General features: G+C 32.7%; 4 protein-coding genes across 10 annotated transcripts; 1 reads left to right on the top strand and 3 right to left on the bottom strand.

The window, feature by feature from the left end:
* LOC109342748 (classical arabinogalactan protein 7-like) lies at positions 572-1,393 on the top strand. The gene has a single exon (XM_019580728.1). It carries the CDS (start codon positions 779-781, stop codon positions 1,244-1,246), a length of 468 nt encoding a protein of 155 aa, XP_019436273.1. The 5' UTR covers positions 572-778; the 3' UTR covers positions 1,247-1,393.
* Positions 2,227-5,313, bottom strand: LOC109342746 (probable E3 ubiquitin-protein ligase LUL2). Its single transcript, XM_019580725.1, has 3 exons — positions 4,954-5,313; positions 2,844-3,327; positions 2,227-2,751 (listed from the first exon to the last, which is right to left on the bottom strand). The coding sequence occupies exons 1-3, from the start codon at positions 5,238-5,240 to the stop codon at positions 2,632-2,634; spliced, it is 891 nt and encodes a 296-aa protein (XP_019436270.1). The 5' UTR covers positions 5,241-5,313; the 3' UTR covers positions 2,227-2,631.
* On the bottom strand, positions 6,032-11,896 carry LOC109342743 (serine/threonine-protein kinase GRIK2-like). 6 transcript variants are annotated; one of them, XM_019580720.1, is made up of 14 exons: positions 11,542-11,896; positions 11,150-11,335; positions 10,972-11,023; positions 10,573-10,857; positions 9,939-10,013; positions 9,809-9,853; positions 9,448-9,522; positions 8,692-8,779; positions 8,425-8,549; positions 7,886-7,981; positions 7,091-7,157; positions 6,882-6,997; positions 6,633-6,711; positions 6,032-6,506 (listed from the first exon to the last, which is right to left on the bottom strand). In XM_019580720.1, exons 4-14 carry the CDS (start codon positions 10,810-10,812, stop codon positions 6,352-6,354), a joined length of 1,161 nt encoding a protein of 386 aa, XP_019436265.1. In that variant the 5' UTR covers positions 10,813-10,857; positions 10,972-11,023; positions 11,150-11,335; positions 11,542-11,896; the 3' UTR covers positions 6,032-6,351. The 6 variants fall into 6 exon arrangements, with proteins under 6 accessions (XP_019436265.1, XP_019436263.1, XP_019436266.1 ...); XM_019580718.1 differs by having other exon boundaries at positions 10,975-11,023; XM_019580721.1 differs by having other exon boundaries at positions 10,972-11,087; positions 11,254-11,335.
* Positions 16,491-19,063, bottom strand: LOC109342742 (protein indeterminate-domain 9-like). 2 transcript variants are annotated; one of them, XM_019580717.1, is made up of 4 exons: positions 18,717-19,063; positions 18,102-18,501; positions 17,234-17,548; positions 16,491-17,131 (listed from the first exon to the last, which is right to left on the bottom strand). In XM_019580717.1, the coding sequence occupies exons 1-4, from the start codon at positions 18,859-18,861 to the stop codon at positions 16,678-16,680; spliced, it is 1,314 nt and encodes a 437-aa protein (XP_019436262.1). In that variant the 5' UTR covers positions 18,862-19,063; the 3' UTR covers positions 16,491-16,677. The 2 variants fall into 2 exon arrangements, with proteins under 2 accessions (XP_019436262.1, XP_019436261.1); XM_019580716.1 differs by having other exon boundaries at positions 16,491-17,548.

Genomic DNA, 22,688 nt, shown 5'->3' with positions numbered 1-22,688 from the left:
ACTACAATAATATTTAACTTTTTAAAATGGATGATGTGAATCGTATCTATACTACATATAAAGGGAAAATCCAAAATAACCACCCACCATGGTGTAATTTGTGGTTCTCCCTATTTTGCCCTCACTTTTTTCTAATTTTTACTAAAAAATCATATATAACTCAATGTTCCTCTCCAACCAATATATGTTCCATACTATTTGGTTAAATATTTTTTTTTCTTACATTATAACTATCAGTTTTAAATGTAGAACATGGATGTTCAATTTTCTAAATTGAACATTACACAATTAGAATAAATTTAATTGTAGATTACAAATATTTAATATAAAATATTATATTTGACATTTATGACATGCAAACTATACATTATAAATGATAGAAAAACGGGTTAACAGACACGCCTATAATACATTATAATCGGTAAATCATTATACCGATTATAATGTATTGATTTTGCACCATACAATAAATTCAATCAACATCACTTCATGATATTTGGCACTAGTATTTAATGTAGTCACCCCAAAACACTAATTTATTTTCCATTCCACATGCACTTTCCTTCTTCCACAGTCCACGCCCACGCCATAGTAATTGAAATATTCATGATCCGGTGACTCGCGCCGTTTTTTCCAATTTCCACTTTGCCACGTGTCCAAATCTTGTGGACCCATTCTCCCTTTATATACAGAGATTTATCAGTTTTCATTTCGTTCAAACACTTTCTCTCCTTTTTCTGTTTTCCAATTTTTCATTTTCATTTTCACATCCATAAAAATGGAGAACGCGAAACTCGCCATTCTTCTTCTTCTTCTTTCGTTACTCTCTATCACTGTCTCCGCCAACTCACCACCGTCACGGTCACCGTCACCGTCACACTCCGATTCTCCTTCTCCGGCTTCCGCTCCTAGCCCGGCGCCGTGGAACTTGATTTCACCGCCGCTAGCGCCTTCTCCGAAAACTCCTTCTCCGTTTACATCTCCCGCTCCTTCAACGGAAGATTTTCCTACTCCGTCTCCAGCACCGGTGGATAGAAGTTCAATAAACCACGCGGAAGCTGCGGATGAGAATGCGGCGGAGAAGTTGTCAGGAGGAGGAAACAGCGGCGGAAAGAAAGCCGGAATAGCGATCGGAACAATATTGGCGGCGGGAGTGATAGTTGTAGGAGGAGTGGTATACAAGAAGAGACAACATAATATACGGCGTTCTCAGGTTGGATACGCCACAAGGAATGAATTTCTGTAAAAGAAGCTTTATCGATATTCAATTTGATTCTAGATTACAACGGTTTCATCCTATTATTGTAATTCAATTTGATTCCAGGTTTTTGTTGTTGTGATGATTAAAATACGTTGTTGCTTCAGTTTAAAGCTACCAATCCTCATTTTGCTACACCTTATTTCGTTGCTGCTTGTATTTTCAGTTTTACTTTCGTGTGCTACATCTTAATTTATTATTTATGTATGAAAGAGTGATGTAGAGTAAAAATAGTAAGTTAAAAAATTGGGTTCCACGTAATCTTTACCTTAATTTTATGTTACAATACTCTCAACTTATATATAAGAAACTAATATAGGTATGTCTTTTAGATATGTGATTGTCTCTCTTAGTAAATGTTTTTATCAACAATTAAATCTTTAACCCTTATGCTGGGATCTGGTGGGTTACACTATTAGACCACCTTGTTGGTCATTTTATATGCATTTGATCAAGTCTTAGAAATTAAGACCCGTAAATTATTTGGAATCTAAATTTTGTTTTTAAACAAAGAGATTCCAAAGTAGGTGAAGATAGACATGGTGGCTAGATGAAAATCAACATGAAGATCAAGCATTGAGTTGTAACTCTTGTATGTGGCCTATGAAGTTTTGTCATTCTTCTTGCATCCATATAAGTATAATAAGTTGATAAGAAGTGGAACCAAATGAGAATGAGTTGTAGCGCATTTCAAAGAATTTGAACTTAGACACTCATATTTTATGTCGAACAGTTCTACCGACTAAGCAGACTCGAGGATATAGACTTAAGTATGATACTACTCTTCTCAAGATATATATTTTGCAAAAATGCTAAGACATGGATCAACGGCTTCAAATTGTATTCATTGAGCTACAAAACTCAAGCTGTTTATGAATAAACCAAGCAAAATATTCCACAATATAGTGTTTTTTAATTATTAGTTTGTTTGTGTCAACCCCAAATGTTTTGAAATAAATACTAAGGCCAGAACATAATAATAAGCAAATAACTTACAAACATCGTGCATTGTAAGGAATAGTTTCATTGTCAAACAAGATTCATTGATACACTTTTTTCTGTGGGATGGGGTTGGGGATCCATAACTAGTACAAAAGCACATGCATGAAGTTTCAATTAGGCAGATAAGTACAAGTTGTGAAGGTGCACCTTCTACTTGAGAAATTTAGGAAACCATGAAGACAAAAGTAGAGAAGAAAAAACACTTACCGACCATTTGCGAGTTGGCTTTTAGAGGGGATTGAAGGGAAGAAAGAAGACTTCAGAGTCATGCCACAAATGTATTTCATGTCTCTCAAGCCTTCCCTTTCTCTTCCATCCCCTCCAAAACTCAACTCGCAAGCAGACCCTTATTTTCTAGTTGATCCTGTGCATCATTGATTAGCAGGTTCATTATTTACTTTAATTTCCAAAAGCCTCTCAACCGGATGTCGACATATCGGACACTTGGCTGTATGAACTTTCAGAAGATTGGCACACCCACTGCACATACACTGCACCCAAATATGACAAGGGAAATGAGTCCAAATTAGAAGAAAAAGAAGTACCATGGTACCCAAAAAGTGAATCAGTAAATCGAAAGTACCATGTGTCGGCAAGGGAGAACAGTTATATCCCGTGGTTCGGACAAGCAAATTACACATTCTCCACCAGAATCATGACCATCAAAATCACCATCATTAGCATTGCCAATGCCATATATCTCTTGTAGTTCATACCTCTTCCCATTAACCCAGAGAACCTGTTTCACTACTTGGACCTTGTACCCACCTGGCTCTCTCTTCTCAAAACTCGCCAAAGTGATCTGAGACGAAAGGTTTCCATCATTTTCATAATGGTTTGATGGTCGAGTCTCGGCCTTCAGCACAAGAGGATAGACTTCGATATCGCCTTCTTTTGTTACTCCTGTTTCTTCTAACTGCGAGAACTCGATCCCAGTTCCAGAAGGTTGTCTAAATTTCTGGCATAGACCTTGCTGAAAAGGCATCGAGATTTGTTTGAGCACGCTTTCCTTAACTGGTATCAGCTTACCATCTAAAGTTTCCTTGGCGAAATACATAACCGTAATGCTGTTGCATAAAAAGGACACACACAAGCATAACATATATTAAATAACAGAGTATATATATGTTATATACAAGAAATGACATATGTAAAGATTATACTTATCTAATACTAATACTATATCAAGAGCAGAAATGCAAGAACAACGCAATAGAATATACTACTACTCCAAGCATACGAGAGAAAACACGAAACCATGTTTACAACATCCAATAGCTGGTGGCCTCTGCAACAGAAAGTAAAATCAGAGAGGTAGGCTTTCTACGGGCAGTTGAGAACATCGGAAATCTAGCACGAAGAGGATTGTGAAACTAAAACCAATTTCTTTCATCATGATAAGAAAAATCGATAGCTTCCAATTACGGAATTTAGGCTCTTATTATGCAAGCTATTATCTATTGGATCAAGTGCTTACCAGTTACCACAAGGCCGAAAGCTATAACTGTTAGTCAAGGCGCAACTCTTTCTCCTAATTGGGATTTGCGAAGGCCCGCAACCAACACTACCCATGGTAACAAGTAATAACTAAAAACTGAGAAATTGGTCAAGAACTAAGAAGCCATCTTCATGTTGCAGCAGCAAAGATTGTTAATGTTAACACATTGTCATGGAAGCAGTCAAAATTGAAAAATGAGATCGCCGATGCAGCGATGCTCTCATTCAACACTAAGGATCCAACGGAGATACTATCGGATAACAAACTTTTATCTCACTTCCTAAGGCGACAAAAGCAATTTGCGATACTGAAGATGTTCTCGAAGAGCGACAAAGGCAAAAATTTGAATTTTCCTATCAATTCGGGAAAAGAAGACTCAGCTAGTCCTTGGGTTATACATGTAGTCCTATGGAATATATTCGGTCTTTCACTCGTTGGAGACAAGTTCTATCAAGCAAGGTGGATTTAATGGAGAATAGAAGTCTTGTTCATGTGCCAATTAAGCTTTTTAGCTGTAGAGCCTTAAATCTGCATCACTTAATAAGAGTTAGATATTTAGCTAGTGAAGTCATTCTTCTACTTCTATGCTTTTGATTAAGTCTATAAATATCCCAATCTTGCAATTTGGGTTCGAGATAATCAAAGGTAGGCCGAAAATCAGTGAAGATTATTAATAAAGCTACTTAGGGGTCTGTTTGCGAGTTTAATTTTAGAGGAAAATGAAAGGAAATTGAAGACTTTAGAGCCATGAAATACAATATGAGATGACTATGAAGTTTCCTCTTTCTGTTCTTTCCACTCCAAAACTCAACTCGCAAACGGATCCTAAGAGTTGTTAGGTTTTATTCTAGTATCTCTATCAAACACTACCTCATTTTCCATTTGTGATAAATGAAATTCAATGGTAGATTGCAAAACATATGAATATGATAACATGACCATATTCATATAAGTGTTTTTAAGGTTTTGTTATATAGTTTAAGAAATGTAACTAATATAACTATCTGTATTAAATCATTTATATCTCAATGATAACTAACTAGAGTCGTTTATTTTTACTCATTATTACTCTTATTAACATAAACTAAGGGTATACTACTAAGAGAAAAAGACAACAACATGGATTCATATTTAATCGTCATTAACTTGAATATAAATCTTTACACTGAGAGCCGATAGAAAAACAGTAGCATACCATCCGGGAGCAGTGGCATCAAAGGTAAAAGCAAGAAGAAAATGGGGAGGGTTGAGAAGATCAGGTTCCATACGAAGAGTCTCTTTCTTGATATTAGCATCATTCCTGATAGTCACAGCTTTGTCATGCTCAACCACACCATGCCCATCAACCAAGTTTGGATTTTGAAGACGACCAGAAGAACCCACATAGACGGCATCGTGAGGAGGAGGAGGAGGAGGAGGAGGGTGGTGGTGGTGGTGTCTCCTCCGGTGTCTGCGGCGACCACTGCTACTAATATTGCCCATTTTGGTTTTAGTTGAATTGGAATGAGAATGTTATTACTTCATCTTGTGGTTTTGTGAGGTACAAACAAAGCAAAGTATACTACTTTACTCTTTTGGGTTCGTGTCTACCTCTCCCAACAAGGTTTGCTTCCAAAAATCAAACTCTCGAACTTAAGATTCGGTGGGTATTACACTACTAGACCAAAGTCTTATTGGTTTATCTAACATCTACTAACACCGCTTATTTTTTTAATGTTTTTTTTTCTCTCAGCCGCAGGATTAGGCTTATGTCGGAATATTTGTTTGTAAAAGGTTGTTTTTTTAATTTGGTTATTTTGTTTAGGATTTGTATTTGCATCCAAACAATTGTTTTATTGTGTTTCCACCGAACATTTAAAAATACCATTATTGGTCTTTATGTTCAATCTCCATCTTTTGCACCCACCTTCTTATTCTTCTTCACCTTTTCCATCTCAACATAAAGCACTGTGTACCTTTTGAATGAGTGAATGCTCTTCTTCTATAACACTGGTTGAAGAACTTGATATTGCAAATCTAATATTAAAAATCTCAATATAAAAACAAAGAAATGATATATTATTCAATTATTGTATAAAATTACCTTATAAATCCCCCTATAAAGATATGTTTTATTTATTAATAACATCACATGTTAACATAGCCAAAATCTGCCTCTCTATTTAGGACGAGTTATCAAATACTTCATTAACCATTAAATATGTTTAATCATTTATATATATATATATAGTATAAACTGAATACTATTGGTATTATATGTTTAGCACAAACTAATTGTATGTGAATAGAACTTGATACAATAACTCTCTATAAGTCCAAAACACAAATGCTTCACACAATACAAACATAAACATACCTTGGAGCCCTATTTTTCTTAATTCCAAGGATTCCTTCAAGATACCTCTATGGTAATAATCATTATTACATAATTATTTTATTTACCCTATACCTCGTGACGAGCTCGTCATTAACAACGTCTCATAAAATTAATGTAAAAATGAAGAATTGCATACCGAAATGAACCACATACTCATTGTATATCAAGTAACTATAGGGGAAAATTTACATGTGCCTTTTACATACTTCAAAGAAATCACTTAGTCAATAGGGGTTGTTGATCACTAATAAAGTCCTCACTCTCCAAGCTTTTGCGTTTGCACCAACACAAGTACTGAGAAATTGGGCCATCATCTCCAATAATCCATCTATGTTCAGCAACATCACTCAATGTCATCCTTAGTCTTGGGTCTGCACAACACATTTTTCAATTGAGGCCACCAAAATAAGATTAGCAAGAAAAATATAGTTGGATGATGCTATTGGGAACAACTTAATTCAAGTAACATCAATGTTGAATGTGCTTGTAATAAATACCTTTGCAAAGTAGTCCTTCTATTAAGTTCTTTAACTCCGAGTTAATGTTATCTGGGAGTACTAAAGGATTATTGGCTATCTGGGTAAGGAAGAAAACACTATGCTGAGATTTCTGTAGCATAAAGTCTATGTATAATATTAGAGGGTAACAAGTTATTTTCATTCCGTTTCCGAAACTGACACCGTTGTGATTATCAATAAAAACAGAAAACGTTTTCTTAAACCAAACCGCACTAATATATTTCTTACTCTATCATATGTGTCTTGAAGTGAGTCTCCGAGAAATGGGTATTCACCCAATATCATACAGTACAAAGTAACTCCTACTGCCCATGTGTCTGAAGCTTTACCATGATAAGTAAGACCTGAAAGAATATCATCATACAAAACTGCACTGAGAATATGTGCTTCAATAAATTCCATAGAGTCTTTCGAGCTTGAAAAGAAAAATGTGTAACCTAAACAACACTCTGGTGCAGTGAAAACAGGAGTGCCAGGTGATCTTCGAAGAACATCATTGTCATCCTGCAAAATGAAACCAAGTATAGGTTCCGTATTAATTGATAGGATATATCCTAAAACCCATCAATATATATCAACTAAAAAGAGTTGAAGGGGTGTGTGATTGTTTGAATGTGCTTGAGGATGTAGAAAACATTAATTAGGCCAAAATATACGACATGATTGATTGATCTTTTTGAGGGAAAATCACAACTTCCTTGTTCCTGATCCCACCCTCATATTAGAAAAATTCTCAAACTAATATTATTTTGATAAAAGCAAAGTCCTTTCATAATAACTTCTGATATCATTGTTAGAACTTAGAAGCAAAACTAAGTGTTTACTGCTAGGGACATATGGTCATGATCTTTACAAGTGTGGAGCCAGAATCATGTCCGGATATTTAGAGGGATAATATGGATCAGAATATAAGATCCCCTTATAACAACATTAAGCCATTATGGTTTATGGATGAACACTCATGATATTAGCACCATGAAGCAATTGACAAGACAGAGGCTTTTATAAACTAATTGATACATTAGTGACCTTTAAGAAAAGTATTGATACAGCACATTCTTCATCTTTCATGTCATTCAAAGAACATCTCTCAATTTTTGACAGAAACAATTTATGTGGGCTCATGTTGTACATTTCAATTTTACACGAAATAATGTCTGATCCAGAGTAAACTCGTCAGCTTTCGTATCTTTCTAGGTCACAGCTACATCTGAGCTCAGTAATTACATTACCTCAAAAGCCTGACTGACACTGAAATCCCCTATCTTTACTGTGCCATGCCGAGTAACCAACAGATTATCAGGTTTAATATCTCCATGCACTATATTCTGCAATTCAAACAAACAATAAAGAATCACCAATTGACCAATCACCATACTAAGATAGTCAATTTATTATTTCAAAGAATGTACCATGAACAAGCCTGAGCATCCATGATAAATGATACATTGCACATTGGTTAACAAGTTGTTTTTAATTTATGTTTAGCATGCACATCTAATATCATATATTTTCATTGAGATGCAAAAGACGTACTTGCAGACTTAACTATCAATATTAACAGCTTCACACAAACAAGCATAACCAATTTGAAGAGCATGAAGGATAATGCTCATCAACCTATAAGTTGTTTAATAAAAAAATTCAGTAGTTTCTAGTTCTGTTATTCAATATCTAAAATGTTTTTATCATAAATATGTGAAGTACATCAACTAAAATAACGCATACTATGTCAAGATTAACCACAAAAACATAGGTTGTGAGATAATACATGAGCATGAAGATATGCTAATCCAGAGACTATATCACGCAAGTATTTCCTAGCAGTCTCTTCACCTAAGGCACAAGAACGACCTGAACCCTCACAAATCCATTTGCCTTCCACATATTCAAGTACTGTACAAGAAAAAGATTAGCAGTTAAGCATATAAATCAAAAAAGTTTGTTACTGAAACTTGAGGCTCAAATAAACATGCGGATATTTCAGGAGAAGCTAGCAACCACCAAATATGAAAATGAAGAAACTAGTCATGATTACCCATGTAGAAGTGATCCGACTCTTGGTCATCAATCACCTCAACGAGATTGACTATATTAGGGTGTCCCAGCATTTTCATAATAAATACCTGAAAAAAGTATTTGTTTTTTAACCCACAGCAGGGACAGTAAAGAACAGGTAAATTGTTGAGTTAACAAATAAATGTAAACCATAAAACGCACAAACCAGGAAGCAAAATAAAATGTTAAAACCGAGCAAAAGTAAAAACAATCTGTTCAAATGGAATTGAAAAAATTGGCCAAAGAAATTACTGTTTCTATTTTCTAGAAGTGACCTATATGCATGCTGCTGTACAATAAGAATCACAAACATGACTGTAGATGTCATAGGAACAGTAACGGACATACAGGAACTGCAAATTAAGTAGTATTTTCCATATACTGTCCTCGAATATAATCTATTACATAAAGCAGTAGCCACTAGGGAACAAGTACTGTCGTTGACCAAATTCAATACATTCACACTAGAATAACATTTCCAGCATAAACTATGATATAAGATGATAAAAAGAAGCCAATGCCCTGACCATGAAATGGGGCAACCCTCTCCTTATATTATTTTTCGAAGAAAAAAGAGGAAATGGGATGTGCTTTGTTGCACAACCCTATAGCTAAGTTTTTAGAAGTGTTGATTTTTCTTGTGAGGATGTCTTGTCCTCTTTTCGTAGTAGTCTCTCTTCAAATGTAATAATATTTCTTTTTTCATCATAAGAAAAGGATATTAAAAGAAATATACCTCACGTAGAACATCAGTCATGGCAGTCTCAGAAGGTGCAACTCGAATCTTCATTAAATGAGACTTATGAAAGGCCTGCAGTTTGAAAAATTCAACCTCAATGAATGACCAAGTGGGCCCTCTCAATAAAACCACATACACACATTGTGGCAGGGGGGGCCTATGATTGAATCATAAATTCTTTTCAGTCCCAAATAAAAGAGTCTGCAATTTCTCAGTCCCGCTAGCTAGTCCAACTACCTACCCATGTCACACTTCCCTGTCATCTGGAACGAGTGACTACATTCCCTGTTAATAAAAAACATGCCTATATGTGCTACCATGAATTAATATGGATGCCCGCATTAAAGAATGCAATTACCTTAATTGCATAATGTTTTCCATCTAAGCAACTTCGATAAAGAGTCTGCAGAGCATATAAGGAAAGGGGATCAGAAAAGCCGCATTCATTGAGAGAAGAAAAAGCATAATTCAACAGACACTATACTTACCACTTTGCCATAGCTACCAGAACCAATCTTATGCTCACGAACATACTCATTTATCATCTTGTTCCCATTTTCATCCTGAAAGGACAATGATGTTCAAAATAATGCTTCCAACAGAAAAGATATCCAATATAATGGAAAAGTTTTGCCTGAATACAAATAACCGTTCAGATAGGTTTACAGTTTCGACAAATAATTCAACACCAAGACTAACATAGTAACATACATAATATAACTCAGAAAATTTATGGTTACAAGTGAAGAAACGTAGCACAAACGGAGTACAAAGCAACAACCAAGAAGCCCCAAAACATTTCAAAGTCCATCTTCAATGTCATGTCAAGTCATCAAAAATTGAAAAAATAGTACCTAAACTAAACCCTTTGGCATGTCGCATTCCAGCTAAAGTTGATGAGTTCTTCTATAATCATATTTCATATCAAGCAAATTTTGAGTTAGGGTCTGGAAAACATAATGTAACCAACACACAATGAGTTGCATGTTTCACCAATACTGAACTAAACATCAAGATCACTTACATACCAAAAGTCCAAAACTAGCTCACCTAGTATCGATGTTTCCCTATGCATGAAAAGCACCATTACAGTTAAAACTAAAAAGTTATTCCCACAATTACCTCTGAGCGATCAAGTTTGTGAGTCTCCTTAACAGGAAACTGCCTACAGATCATGCCATTCTCTGCTCTGAAGTTCAAAATTTCCTCCGAACGTTTAGGTCGAACGTGCATGTCACTATCATCTCCACTGGTGGTGTTACTAGTGACCTCACCATTACATGAGTTCTCATCCTCTTCAGTTTCTCCCAAGCAACTAAGGCAGCCCACCATTTTGGAAAATGAAAAAGTCCTGTTGATCATTGGAGCTTGCACCTCAAGGAAGTTGTCACTTGTCACTTGATGTATCTTTCAGCCACACAAAAAAAAAAAGTATTCAATTAAAATTTGTAAAAGAAGATTATCTTACACCAAGAGCATTAGAATAGAAACTACTCCACTCAAGCTTAATATCAATCCAACTAACCTTAAACGGCCAAACCAAATATCCTAATAACTATGTTATCTGCTGACCCTGTAAATGGTTTTCATAGCAAGAATCTCATCAAACTTGCGATAGCGAAATCAGGTAATCTGAACTGCATCGATTAAGCACAAAATAAGATTGTAATTGTTGTCCTCAATGAGTAGATTGGTTTACCTGATATAAGAGGAAAAGAAGGGGGTTCAAATTGCTATTATACATGGTGCCATTCAGCCAAGTGCATAAAGGGTTTGGGTAATTAAACCCACTAAGATTCACACCTAACATTGCTGTAACTCCAATTTTATCACAATGATTGTAGGCTCAATCCATAAATGACCTCCAACAAAACGTTGATCTTTTCTGGAACAGCACTAAAATGGAAAATTTAGCATAAAAAGGTTTTCTAAAAACAAAAACTACCCATTAATTAAATATAGCTGAATATTGAGGACAAGGAAAAAGGGACAAAATTGCATATATAATATAAGCTTCTGATGCTATAAAAAGAGAGAAACGACAATGACAGAGGCAAGAGACTATTCTATTGAAAATGTTTATCAAGTTACCTCCTTTTGTTGCTAAAAATGAGAACCCTGTTGCTACAGATCCAAAAGGATCAAACTTCAGCGTCAATTGTGGTTAAGCGTAAAACCCTAATTCCGAATTCAATCTAACGAAAAACCTAATTCAAATGTGAAATCAAAATGCGGAAAAAACCCTATGCGGCGTGGAAGAAATGAATTGGGGATAGAAATTTCGGGGCGCAAAAGAAGAGAAAGAGGGTTGAATGAGAGAAATGTGTAAATATGAAAATAAGAGGGGCTATTTAGCAATTTAAAATTTTGGGGAGGGAGAGGGAAGAGAGTGCAACATAACAAAGAAGACTTATGCAGATGAATCGGGTTTTCACTTTTCAGGTGAAAAAAAACAAAATGGAATTCAACTTTAAATACAATTTTCTAAAAGGCAAATTTATTTCGGTTTGAACTGTGAAATCGGTGAAATCGAATCTTTGAAAATTCAGAACTATTAAAATCGAATTACATATTAAAAAATAATTTTGTATTTGGTATCCAAATATTCAATAAATAAAAGAATGCTACAAATCACATTATAGTTATTGGGTGTCCACTAGTCGACCCACATTTTATTATATAGAGTGTATATAAATATAAGAAATGCAATATATAAATTCAATAGAGATTGAAGATTTAAGAAGATAACATAGGTAATTGATATGATATACACACAACTTTTACAATTTTTTAATTTTGTGTTTCTAATTATCATTTTAGAGTTGTTGGATGTTTTCTATATGTGCTATTGTGGGTTCTTCTTGGGTTGAGAAAGAGAATATATAGAAATATGAGAATGTGTGGAAGAGTAATGTTGTATTGATTTAAAAAATGAAAATAATGTGTAGAAGCTTACCATATAGTTATTAATGTGAGAAGTTATAAAAATAATAAGTTTAGAATATTAAAATTATATCATGTATGACAGTGACTTCTTATTTTGACTTTATTAATAGTATAATATAATAATAATAAGATTTTATTAATAATATAGATATGGATTCAGTATAAATCATATTATAGTTATAAAAAAATACCCTATTGGTTATGTAGTTTCCTAGTTTAGGATGCATCTTAGGTAGGATTATGCCTTAACAGTTAAAAAAAAAAACAGAACAACTTCTAACCTAATTGGATCATTCATTGATCGTTAAGTTTGGCTTGTACAATAAATTTTACTTTAATTAAACTGAGTCGAATCATATCTTTACGTTCGGTCTAGTTAATAAATTATACTGAAAACCGAACTGATTTTCTATACCCAAACTAATACAATTAACCATATTATTATACTTTTGGTATAATTTTTCATTTAATAATAAGTTTAGGGTGACTTTACAATTTGAACATATTATTATCTCTGCTTTTGGTATTACTTTATATTTAATAATAGGTTTAGTAACTTTCCATAAACAGTGGATTATCATCTAGAATGTTTGAAAAAATACATTTTTTTTTCTAAAGGTGACTTATAATTGAATTAGCATTTAGAATTTAATTTTACACTTGATTTTAGGGATAAAAGTGTCATCCTAACTCGTGAGAATCGTGTTTGCCAAGTACCATTTTCATCACCAATTTTTTTAAAATCATTCCCTATTTAAATTATGTCTATTAATCACAATTTTACTTTTCATACAAAAGTTCTATAGTCCTATTTTTATTTTATTTGTTCTTTTAGAAATCATTTATCACTTTATCCGATCCACACTTTTACTTTTGTTTAATCTCCATTCTTATTATTTTTATTGTTGTTTTCTGTTCATGAGAGCAAATACCATAGACCCCAAATTCATCTTCTTTACATTTTTTATGTGACTCTCTTGTTTCTTATTATATAATAACTTGCATTACCACTAAATTTTCCTAAAAAATAAAATTAAAGTGGGTGGAATCAAAGAGTTTCATAAAATACTTAAAAATACTACAACATTATAATTTTACTTTCATTCAATATTATAGTATTTCATTTTGGTAATAATTTTTTTGATACTACTAAAGATATTTTTCCACCTTTGAGGTAAAAAACTAATTACTATTATCTTTTGGGGTGTGTAATTGTTCGGCGATGTATATATATATATATATATATGTATATAGGATAGACCCATTACGTTACATTACTTCTCTTCATCTATCTTCAAGGTTTGCATAAGTACATCCTTTATATTTGGATTGCCATTCCTGCTCATTTTAATACAATTACTTTGCATATAAAAAAGTGTGCAAGTGTTCGAAAAGATGGGATTAAAATCACTTGTCTCAAATGATGTTTCATTTTTTATCCCAAACCAATAAAAATGTGACTTTTTGTTATTTATTTTTTAAAATTTCTTTTTTATTCATGTGATAAAATATGATAAGTTTGAGACAGAGAATGAGACACAACTCAGGAAAGACGACATGAATCCCAAACTGCAATAAATATTGGATCTTAACCCATGCTCCAAATACATATTGGTCAAAAAAGGCTAAATAATGTTGGTAGATAGCCAAGATTCTAAATTTTGCTAGCCTTTGGGAGGACATTGTTGAATGATTAATGGCCAATTTCTGAGGATACTCTACATTATTAATTGATTATGATTTGGTAAATTAAAATTATAAGAGTTAGTTCCAAATCAATAGTTTTATGTATACCATATCATTATTTTAATATCACACAATTATATCCACAATGAGGGGTTTGAGAAGAGATAACAATGAGTATGTGCAATGAGTTAGGTTTGAGTCTGTATTTATGAACTCATAGGTAGTTAAAACCGAAGATTTTGAAACTCGTTGTTAACGAGTGCATGTCTAAGAAATAAGGTATCTACAACTGCGGGTATTGCGTCACACAATTCCTAGATCTCTATATATACACATCCATAGTGGCAAAACTCCATTTAACAATGCTTATCTAGAAATGATGTTATTTTCAACTCCATCACTTTCTTTAGAGCACATTGTAGAATCTAGAAAGATGAAATCGTGACTTTGAATCAACGGGAAGAGGGGAAAGATTGTGATATCCTATGCTGAACGGGTTTGTAAATCCATTACATTGTCTCTCATAATTGTTTTTTATATTACTTTTTCTATACTATCACAACAGTATACTAACTTTGCACACTTTGGTGGGATTTAATAATATCTTCTTTTTTGTCGATTAAAAATAAAATAAAATAACTAAACATATTTTTCGTCATAATTGTAATGTTTTAAAGTATTAATGTTATATTTATTAATTTATAACTATAGTGTAATATTATGTTGATGAAGTGATGTTAGACATTTAATATGTTTTAGTATTGTTTTTTAGTATCCACAAATATGTTGAGTACGTATAAGACCCAATGAATACTTGCATGGATTTGGAGTTATTCTAATTCCCAAAATGATAGAATGAGGCATATTCATTTAATGCACTAACCAAACTTATTGTCATCCCAAGTTTTAATTGTATGAAAAAAACTTTTAAAAGAGAAAAAACTCATTACAATAGTCTTTTTGCCTTAAAAGGAAAGTAGTATGATAGTCTCTAACTATTTAGCTAACAAATAAATAATAATTTTAAATCTTTAGTTTATATAAGTATTGTGAGAATTGGACTGTACTCGATGGTTCGACTGCTGACCGGACTTGAAAACGACTCTTGTTTACTGTTTTAACTGAGTGAGAGTTAGACCGCTTTGAACTGGAGAAATTTCGGTCCGACCGTGTTAAACTCGGTTAAACTGGATTAACCCGAGAAGTAAACCAGACGGTTCACTTAAAAAGTAAAAAAATGAAACGCTACTCTAATCTTTTGTTTCACTTCGGTCCCCAAAAAAAGATAAATAAACGTTACTTTAATGTAACTATACATTATTATTAAGTATATAAAATTTTGCCCACATATATAACTATATAAAATATTAATTATGTTTAAACTCACCCTGTCAGACCAAACAGTTTAACCGATTAAACCTAATACGTGATCTCTTTTAGTTTGAGGTCCGGCTCGGGTTTCAAAATATTGTTTTATATCATATATATATATATATATATATATATATATATTAATTTATTATTCCTTGAGAATGATCGTTCGTCAGCACCTGCTAACAAATAAAAACAGGCCATGGCCACCATCTATGCCACTGTAAAGTTTTGTCAGCATTATAGGATATATATAGGCAAGATTATAAAGAGAATATAAGAGTCTTTCTTAATAGAATAAGAACATTTTTATTTTATTTTCTACTGTGTCATTCTTATTTTTTTATTTATTTTTATTATAAAATAATGTGTAAGACCCAAATAAGAATTAAAATGTTGATTGACATGGATACTCTTACTATGCTATATACTATATGCACTGCTTCTACCACATGCATAGAGGAAGCCACTTCTTGTGTTTCCAATTATATGACCTACAATACAATATTACTAAGAGACAATTTAAGAAAAAAAAGTGATTTTTTTGAGTGAAGAATAGACAATAAGTACAGTATATTGTCCCTACCCAACATGGAATAATGGCCCCCACCTCCATCACGAGATCTCTCTATCATCATCATGTCATATATCTCTTTCTCACTACGCATGTCTCTCTCCTCTCTATGAGAGGATACTTACTCATATTTCTTACGATGTACAAATCCCTTAAATATTTATGGTATATTTAAAAGGGTTGAGATTCACTTACTTCAAAAATAAGTTTTTTAAACTTTTTACTCATTATAACTATCAATTCTAAGAAAATCCAATGTTTTGAATTAGTGAGTATATCTAAACCATTATATTGTCTATAAAATTGATGATTATAATAGAGTAACGTGATCTCCACTCTATTTAAAATATACATATAAGATATATAACATTCTATATATCATGCATATAACATAAACATATCCAACAACTATTACATGTATGTTATTTTTATTATTATTGAAAACCAACCATCACAAATATTTGAAGAATATATGCAAGCTTTATTCAATATCTTTTGCTCTTACTGGTAGAGCCAGCTATATATATATATACACACATTTGTAGCACATAGCATCACTAGTTTTTTTTTTACCATAAATATCCATTGCAGGAAGTAATATTCGTTGGAGAAGATTGATTAAGTTGGATAAACTCTAAAGTTGAGTGCAACTACTTCATCATATTGTGGTGTCTATTGAAGTGGCTATGCAAGTTGAGTACTGAATGAATAGGATTGAAGTTGTGAAGTTGTTGTTGGTGCTGCAAGAATGGTGTTCTTAATGTTTCATCTCCAACTCCTAGAAAGTCTCTGGTTAATCCTAGTTGATCTTCATCTACTGTTGGCATTACCATATGATCCAAATTCCCAAATGAAGTACAATTTGCATCATTTAATGAACTACTCACCACCATGTTGTTGAAGTTTTGTCCCTCTTGATTTCCTTGCTTGAAAACTTTCTGCATTTCAACAATATTATTGTTCAAGCCAAAGACATTGTTAGAGTTGTTGTTGAAGATTGCATTGTCATTGATCCTTGTAGACATGTGAGTTGGCCCACCTTGTAAGTTCTGAGCACTAGAGTACAAAGAACTACTCAAGCTATGATGATGATGAGAGAAGTTTCCTTTGTTTTCTCCTTCTTCTTCTTGCTTCAGTCCTTGTGACATAGCAGCAGGAAATGATGCTTCTGGGTACTTGTAACTCAGCCACTGTGCTTGTTGTGATGAGCCAGACATGTTCATGTTCATGTTCATGTTCATTGTTTGAACTACTTCATTTGATGAGTATACATTAGAATTAGTCTGGTCTAACCATAATGGCAGTCTCAGCTTCAATGCATGTTCTGAATCCACAAAATTTCCTATTAATGGCTCTGATCCTTGCCCACTAAATTCTTGATGAAACCCAGGTAAACTATGAGGAATTCTTGGTGCTTGATCATTTCTGAAGTTAAACACTGATGGAACTGAAGTTATGAGTCTAGCACTTTGTTCAGCCAAGGCTCCACAAAAAGCTCTATGAGTTATGAAGCCATCCCTCCTGATTTGTCACATACATAGATATAATAATATAAGGAATATTTAACAAACTAATCAAGAACCCTTATTTATTATTAGTGAACATTCTCAAATAACAACATTAGGTTTGATTATTTAATCTATGTCCTGCATGCATTAAATTCAACAATGAGTTAAAGACATTCTGATATTTAATTAATCATTGCACATTAAATTCCTTTTCAAATTAAATTAACTAATCATATGTTTCTTTGCCTTTAATGCAATGGCCAGAATTAAAGTAACAACTCATAATATGAATCATAAATGAGGATGAGACTGCAAATCCATCTATATATATATATATTATATCAAAGAGTGGAGTAGCGACCAACGGGTAATGGTTCAAGTGGTATATATTTGATTCCCCTTATGCAAAGTCTTAAGTTTCAGTCTTGTGGATGAAAAACAATAACCATTAGGAGAGTTGGTCCCACGTAACTGTGGAAGTTTCCGGCTCGGACATGATTGCACTCAAGTGCGATGATACATGTGTAAAACTAAGAAAAAGAAGAGTGGAGTAGCTACATATGTACCTTGAAAAAGTAGTGCCACATTCACATTTGTACTCTTTAGTCCCACAAATCTTGCTATGGGCCTTCCAATCAGATTGAACAGCATATTTCTTGGAGCATTTGTTGCACTTCCACTTCTTCTCTCCATGCTTTCTGCTATAGTGCTTCTTTATCCCTGTGAGATCTCCCAAGGCTCTAAAAGGGTCATGGTGCACACAACTTTTCTCTGGGCACACGTACACTTTCTTTTTTATCACCTCTTGTTTATTTCTTTGCTTCAGCTTCCATGGCAGATTGTGCCCTCGTAGATGCAGCTGAAGGTTTTGGTCTCTCTGAAAACCCTTTTTGCATATTTCACATACAAATCGGTTGGTTGCCATTAGTGACTTTGGTGAAAGAGCAATCACTTCTGCATCTGGATCTGCTTAATTGGTTCATAATTCAAACATTTTCATTCATAAATTATAATAATATAATAGTTAATACCAGTCTATATATCAAGGTTTTATATTGTGGTTAAATATTGTGACTATATATTGCATTTATATATCACAATGGCATGAAAATTTTCAACCTTTTGTGAATTATTACATATATGTAAAAGATAACATTGATAGAGAAGAAAATTCAACTTGCCTGGGTTTCCTGGTAGACTTCTCTTTTTCTTGGAAGGATTTGAATTAGGGTTAGAGCTAGGGTTTGAGATTGGTTCATGAACTTGTTGAATATTGAAGGTGTTTTTCATGTTGGAAGGAAGAGAAAAGGGTTCATCATGTATCATCTTTTGGAACTGAAGAAAAGAGGTGTGTCCAAAACTAGGTATAGCTAACAAGTTCCAAAAGTACAAGCTCAATAGCTTTTGAAGTAGATGATGAAAAAGGTGCTATACTAAAATAAAACAAGAACAAAAAACTATGCTGGTGCAGGTTCTGTAGGAAAGATGAAAATATAACATCTAAAGTATAAAAAAAACTATTTTTGATTTTGTTAACTTTCACATTTGAGACAAGAAAAAGTGTAAAAAATGAAATATCTCATAAGAAATTGTAATTTGTTTAGCATGTGAATGGCACTGACAGCACAAGACCAGAGTTTGAGTAAATTTGAGAGTTGAAAATTCAAGAGAGAATAATAAAATATAATTTTGTCACTGAATATTTTCAATCTTTCTCTCCTTATAAATATTAATTTTTATTTTTATAATTTTTTAAACGGATGGAATTTTCTCATTAGCTTAGAACATCATGGACACGGCTGCTATGAGTGTCAGTAAGCCATAGACTTAGGTGGACCACTTTCTGTCAGTGTCTTGGTCCATATGTAGTTATATTCCAATACTTGTGACACCTAGCAAATCAAGTAACACTAATCAATTTAAACCATCCTATTCTTGTTTAAGATGACTAAGGATCCTCTCTTCTAAAATAAGTATGTTCTTATATTTCGGGATGATCAGCTTGATTCAAGTAATATGAAAATGTTAGTTTGTGTTTTTATAATGATCAGTAGGAAACTTTTTTATGTATGTATTACTTTTTAGGATAGTACATGTGACACAAATATATGACATAGGTGTATAAATATATAAGTTGGGTAAATAAAATAATGGAAATTTGATATAGACCTAGCTGCATGCATATGTAGTGGTTTCTTCTTAATTTCGTAGTGTCTTTTCTTAATAATAGAGTGCTTACTAAGTGAAATATTCTAAACACTGAAATAATCAAATGCAAAGAAGTTAAGTCATAACAATATTAACATGCTACTATTTGTCTATAAAAAAAATTATAATGCAGTGAATTGTAATTAAAACTATAGTTCAACATTTAGCTTGATTTTAATATCCATTGGTGGTTATTTTAGACAATACAATAATTATTCTAGATTCATAAGTGTATATCGTGTGTGCAATTGTAAAAGAAAAAGAAAAAAAAGATCCAAATATAAATGAGTTTATATATTGAATAGCACTAAAAAATATTTTAAGCCTGTATGATAATGAAGACATTCTTTCATCTTTTACTCCAAAAAAATAAAAGAATTTACTCTGAAAATGTTTATAAATTACATTAGTTATATTTAACTAAAAAAACTATATCATTTTTCAAGTAACTTTTTTAATTTTCAACTAGTTTCTATGGAACAGTTAATTTCATATGCTACCTAGACAATAACTACAAACTTCAAGTTATTTTTATGCATACAAATTTATAATTATAAGTTTACAACTACGAATTAATTTTATAAAACATATCTTAAGATACAATAACTGAATTATAGGGCATAATATGAAGAGGAAAGAAAAAATGGAGAAAGAAGAAAATGGCGTCCGTGAACAATCAGTGGCTGTGAGTGAGAGCCCACAATAACGATTGTCAGATAGAGACACTGAGAGAGAGAATGAGAATGGACATATCTCGTCAATATTCTCGATTTCGGGCTAATCACATATTGTCGTATAAATAAAAGAAATTTTTAAAAAATAAAATATTACAAAAAGTAACATTTCAATTTATCCGAGACAAAATAAAACAATGTTGGAGATAAGTGATCTCTATTTGACGAAAATAGTTTAATAATGATACAACCACATGAAAAGACTAGTACACTTATTGTTGTGTCCACTCACCACCATGCTTAATTTCTCATACTATTACTCACTCACTAATTAATATTCTGTGCATGTGATTAGCATTTAGAATATAATTCCAAAGTTTAATTTTGTAATAGTAACTAAAATTAGATATAGCAAAGCTATAAAATATGAGTAATACTATCACTTTCTGGCTCTACTCTAAATATTAATAGTCCTCTAGAAATTAACTTGAGAGAATCTATTCTATATATAAAAGTTGGTGCCTAAATTTCCATTCTAATCTTTGACAAGTGATCACATCAAAACTATAGACTATACAAGTCTTCCCAAATAAATCATCAACATTGTGCCTAATTTAATTAAATATACACAACTCATTTTCATGATGTAAAATCAAATATAAGAGTCGTGGAGAATTCGAACTAAGCAAGCAAGATGTTGTTATAAAATATTAATACTAAATTGTCAAAATCAGACTTAAAATTATATTTATGTATGAGACACCTCTTCATTATTGAAGAGAGAAGTACTGTCAGAAAACAAAGAAAAAACTATATACAATGATGCTGATAAATTTTTATGTATCGTAATTTCGAAACTTTTACTCTTAAAACTGAAAAGAAAACAACACTCTCCTCCTGAATATCGGAGAGAATTCTCACCCTTATTAAATACTTGCCCACATGTTGTGAGTTATTCAATCATTTGGAACTTTCTTATGTGATGAGAAAGGCTACTATGCCCTCATTTTTCTCTTAAATGATACACACCATACTAGTATTCCTTTTTGTTTGTAATATTTCTACATAAAGATAGTGACCTATGGTTTCAGAAATATTCTATCTTTAACCTTGTGGGTTTTTCAAGTTATTTTACCCACCTCCATAATTACCCCTCTCATAAGTTAAACTAGGCCAATCAAAACTATTCATTTTTAAGTTCAATCCTCAAAAGAAGTTAAATTTTGTGATATATGATTGTATAATAATATTAACCCATAATATGAAACATAAGTTGAGAAGAAGATTAAATCTGTTCCAAAGCAATCTCAAAACTTGGTTTTCAATGGTTTGTTTCCACTGAAAATGTTAGTAAAAGGTACTCTATTCATGCACGAATATTCTGAGAAAATAGCATGGAGTTCATGGCTCAGTACTCTATAGAAGCTGTATGATAGTGTTATTATTTCAAAAGAGATGGAAGAAAAGACAAGGAAAAGAGACAAATATATATATGGTTCATATGAGGAAATAAGACAAATCAGGTAATTCTCTAAGGACAGGTTCCAACTTAGAATATTATGGGGAATGTGACACAAGCTCATATATTTTCATCACCTGTTTGTTTTTCAAAGTTACAATAGTTTTCTTCTTCTATATTTCTTGAACAATGCCTTATGACACTTTTTAACATAACCCTAATGCTATATTTTCAACATTGTGCTGGTGAGGTGTTAAAGCAGAAACTTTGTTGGTTATTTTGTCTACTTCTGTCAAACTTTACATGCAACTGATTGGTTCCTGATCACACTATGCTCTCTTATTTAAACCAAGCAAGATATCTTCTTTGTCAAGTAACAAAAGTATTCTTCAATGGAGAGAGATGAACAAGCCTCAGATTACACCTTTCCACCAACTCATAGTTCAATACTTGAAAAACAAACTCAACTCACTTCCACTTCCAGCAAACATTATAGCTGAAATCGATCTCTACTTGTATATGGGGTCTTTAGAAAAGCTTATCATATTACTACAAATTCTTTTTAGCTTATTCCAATAAGTATATCAGAGATTCTTATAAGTCTTGTTTATCTCAAAACTGACAAACCAATTCTTACTTGTTATGGATTAGAGCACATTAGAGTGAAGAAAGTGTTGGTGTTTTATTCAGGTCGTTCTCCTAAAGGATTTAAGACAGATTGGATCATGAATGAATATAGATTGGTTGACACACCCATCAGGCTAAAAGGTTCTATGAGGGTAAGTGTTTATCTACACAAATTTTGTTCCCTT

The sequence above is a fragment of the Lupinus angustifolius genome, chromosome LG03 (assembly GCF_001865875.1).
Source record: "Lupinus angustifolius cultivar Tanjil chromosome LG03, LupAngTanjil_v1.0, whole genome shotgun sequence".
NCBI classification, from domain to species: Eukaryota; Viridiplantae; Streptophyta; class Magnoliopsida; order Fabales; family Fabaceae; genus Lupinus; species Lupinus angustifolius.
The sequence above is the reverse complement of the archived record's forward strand: the minus strand, read 5'-3'. Positions and strand labels throughout refer to the sequence as shown.

Excerpts from the sequence above, each read along its gene's own strand:
- LOC109342742 (XM_019580716.1), bottom strand. The coding sequence starts at position 18,861 with ATGATACATGATGAACCCTTTTCTCTTCCTTCCAACATGAAAAACACC. Across the intron at positions 18,502-18,716 it reads AAGTCTACCAGGAAACCCAG|ATCCAGATGCAGAAGTGATT; the intron begins GCAAGTTGAATT and ends CCAATTAAGCAG. Across the intron at positions 17,549-18,101 it reads TGTGGCACTACTTTTTCAAG|GAGGGATGGCTTCATAACTC; the intron begins GTACATATGTAG and ends GTGACAAATCAG.
- LOC109342748 (XM_019580728.1), top strand. The coding sequence starts at position 779 with ATGGAGAACGCGAAACTCGCCATTCTTCTTCTTCTTCTTTCGTTACTC.
- LOC109342743 (XM_019580720.1), bottom strand. The coding sequence starts at position 10,812 with ATGATCAACAGGACTTTTTCATTTTCCAAAATGGTGGGCTGCCTTAGT. Across the intron at positions 6,712-6,881 it reads TTCAAGACACATATGATAGA|ATAGCCAATAATCCTTTAGT; the intron begins GTAAGAAATATA and ends TTCCTTACCCAG. Across the intron at positions 6,507-6,632 it reads AGAAGGACTACTTTGCAAAG|ACCCAAGACTAAGGATGACA; the intron begins GTATTTATTACA and ends TGTGTTGTGCAG.
- LOC109342746 (XM_019580725.1), bottom strand. The coding sequence starts at position 5,240 with ATGGGCAATATTAGTAGCAGTGGTCGCCGCAGACACCGGAGGAGACAC. Across the intron at positions 3,328-4,953 it reads GATGCCACTGCTCCCGGATG|CATTACGGTTATGTATTTCG; the intron begins GTATGCTACTGT and ends TTTATGCAACAG. Across the intron at positions 2,752-2,843 it reads TTCTCCCTTGCCGACACATG|TGTATGTGCAGTGGGTGTGC; the intron begins GTACTTTCGATT and ends ATTTGGGTGCAG.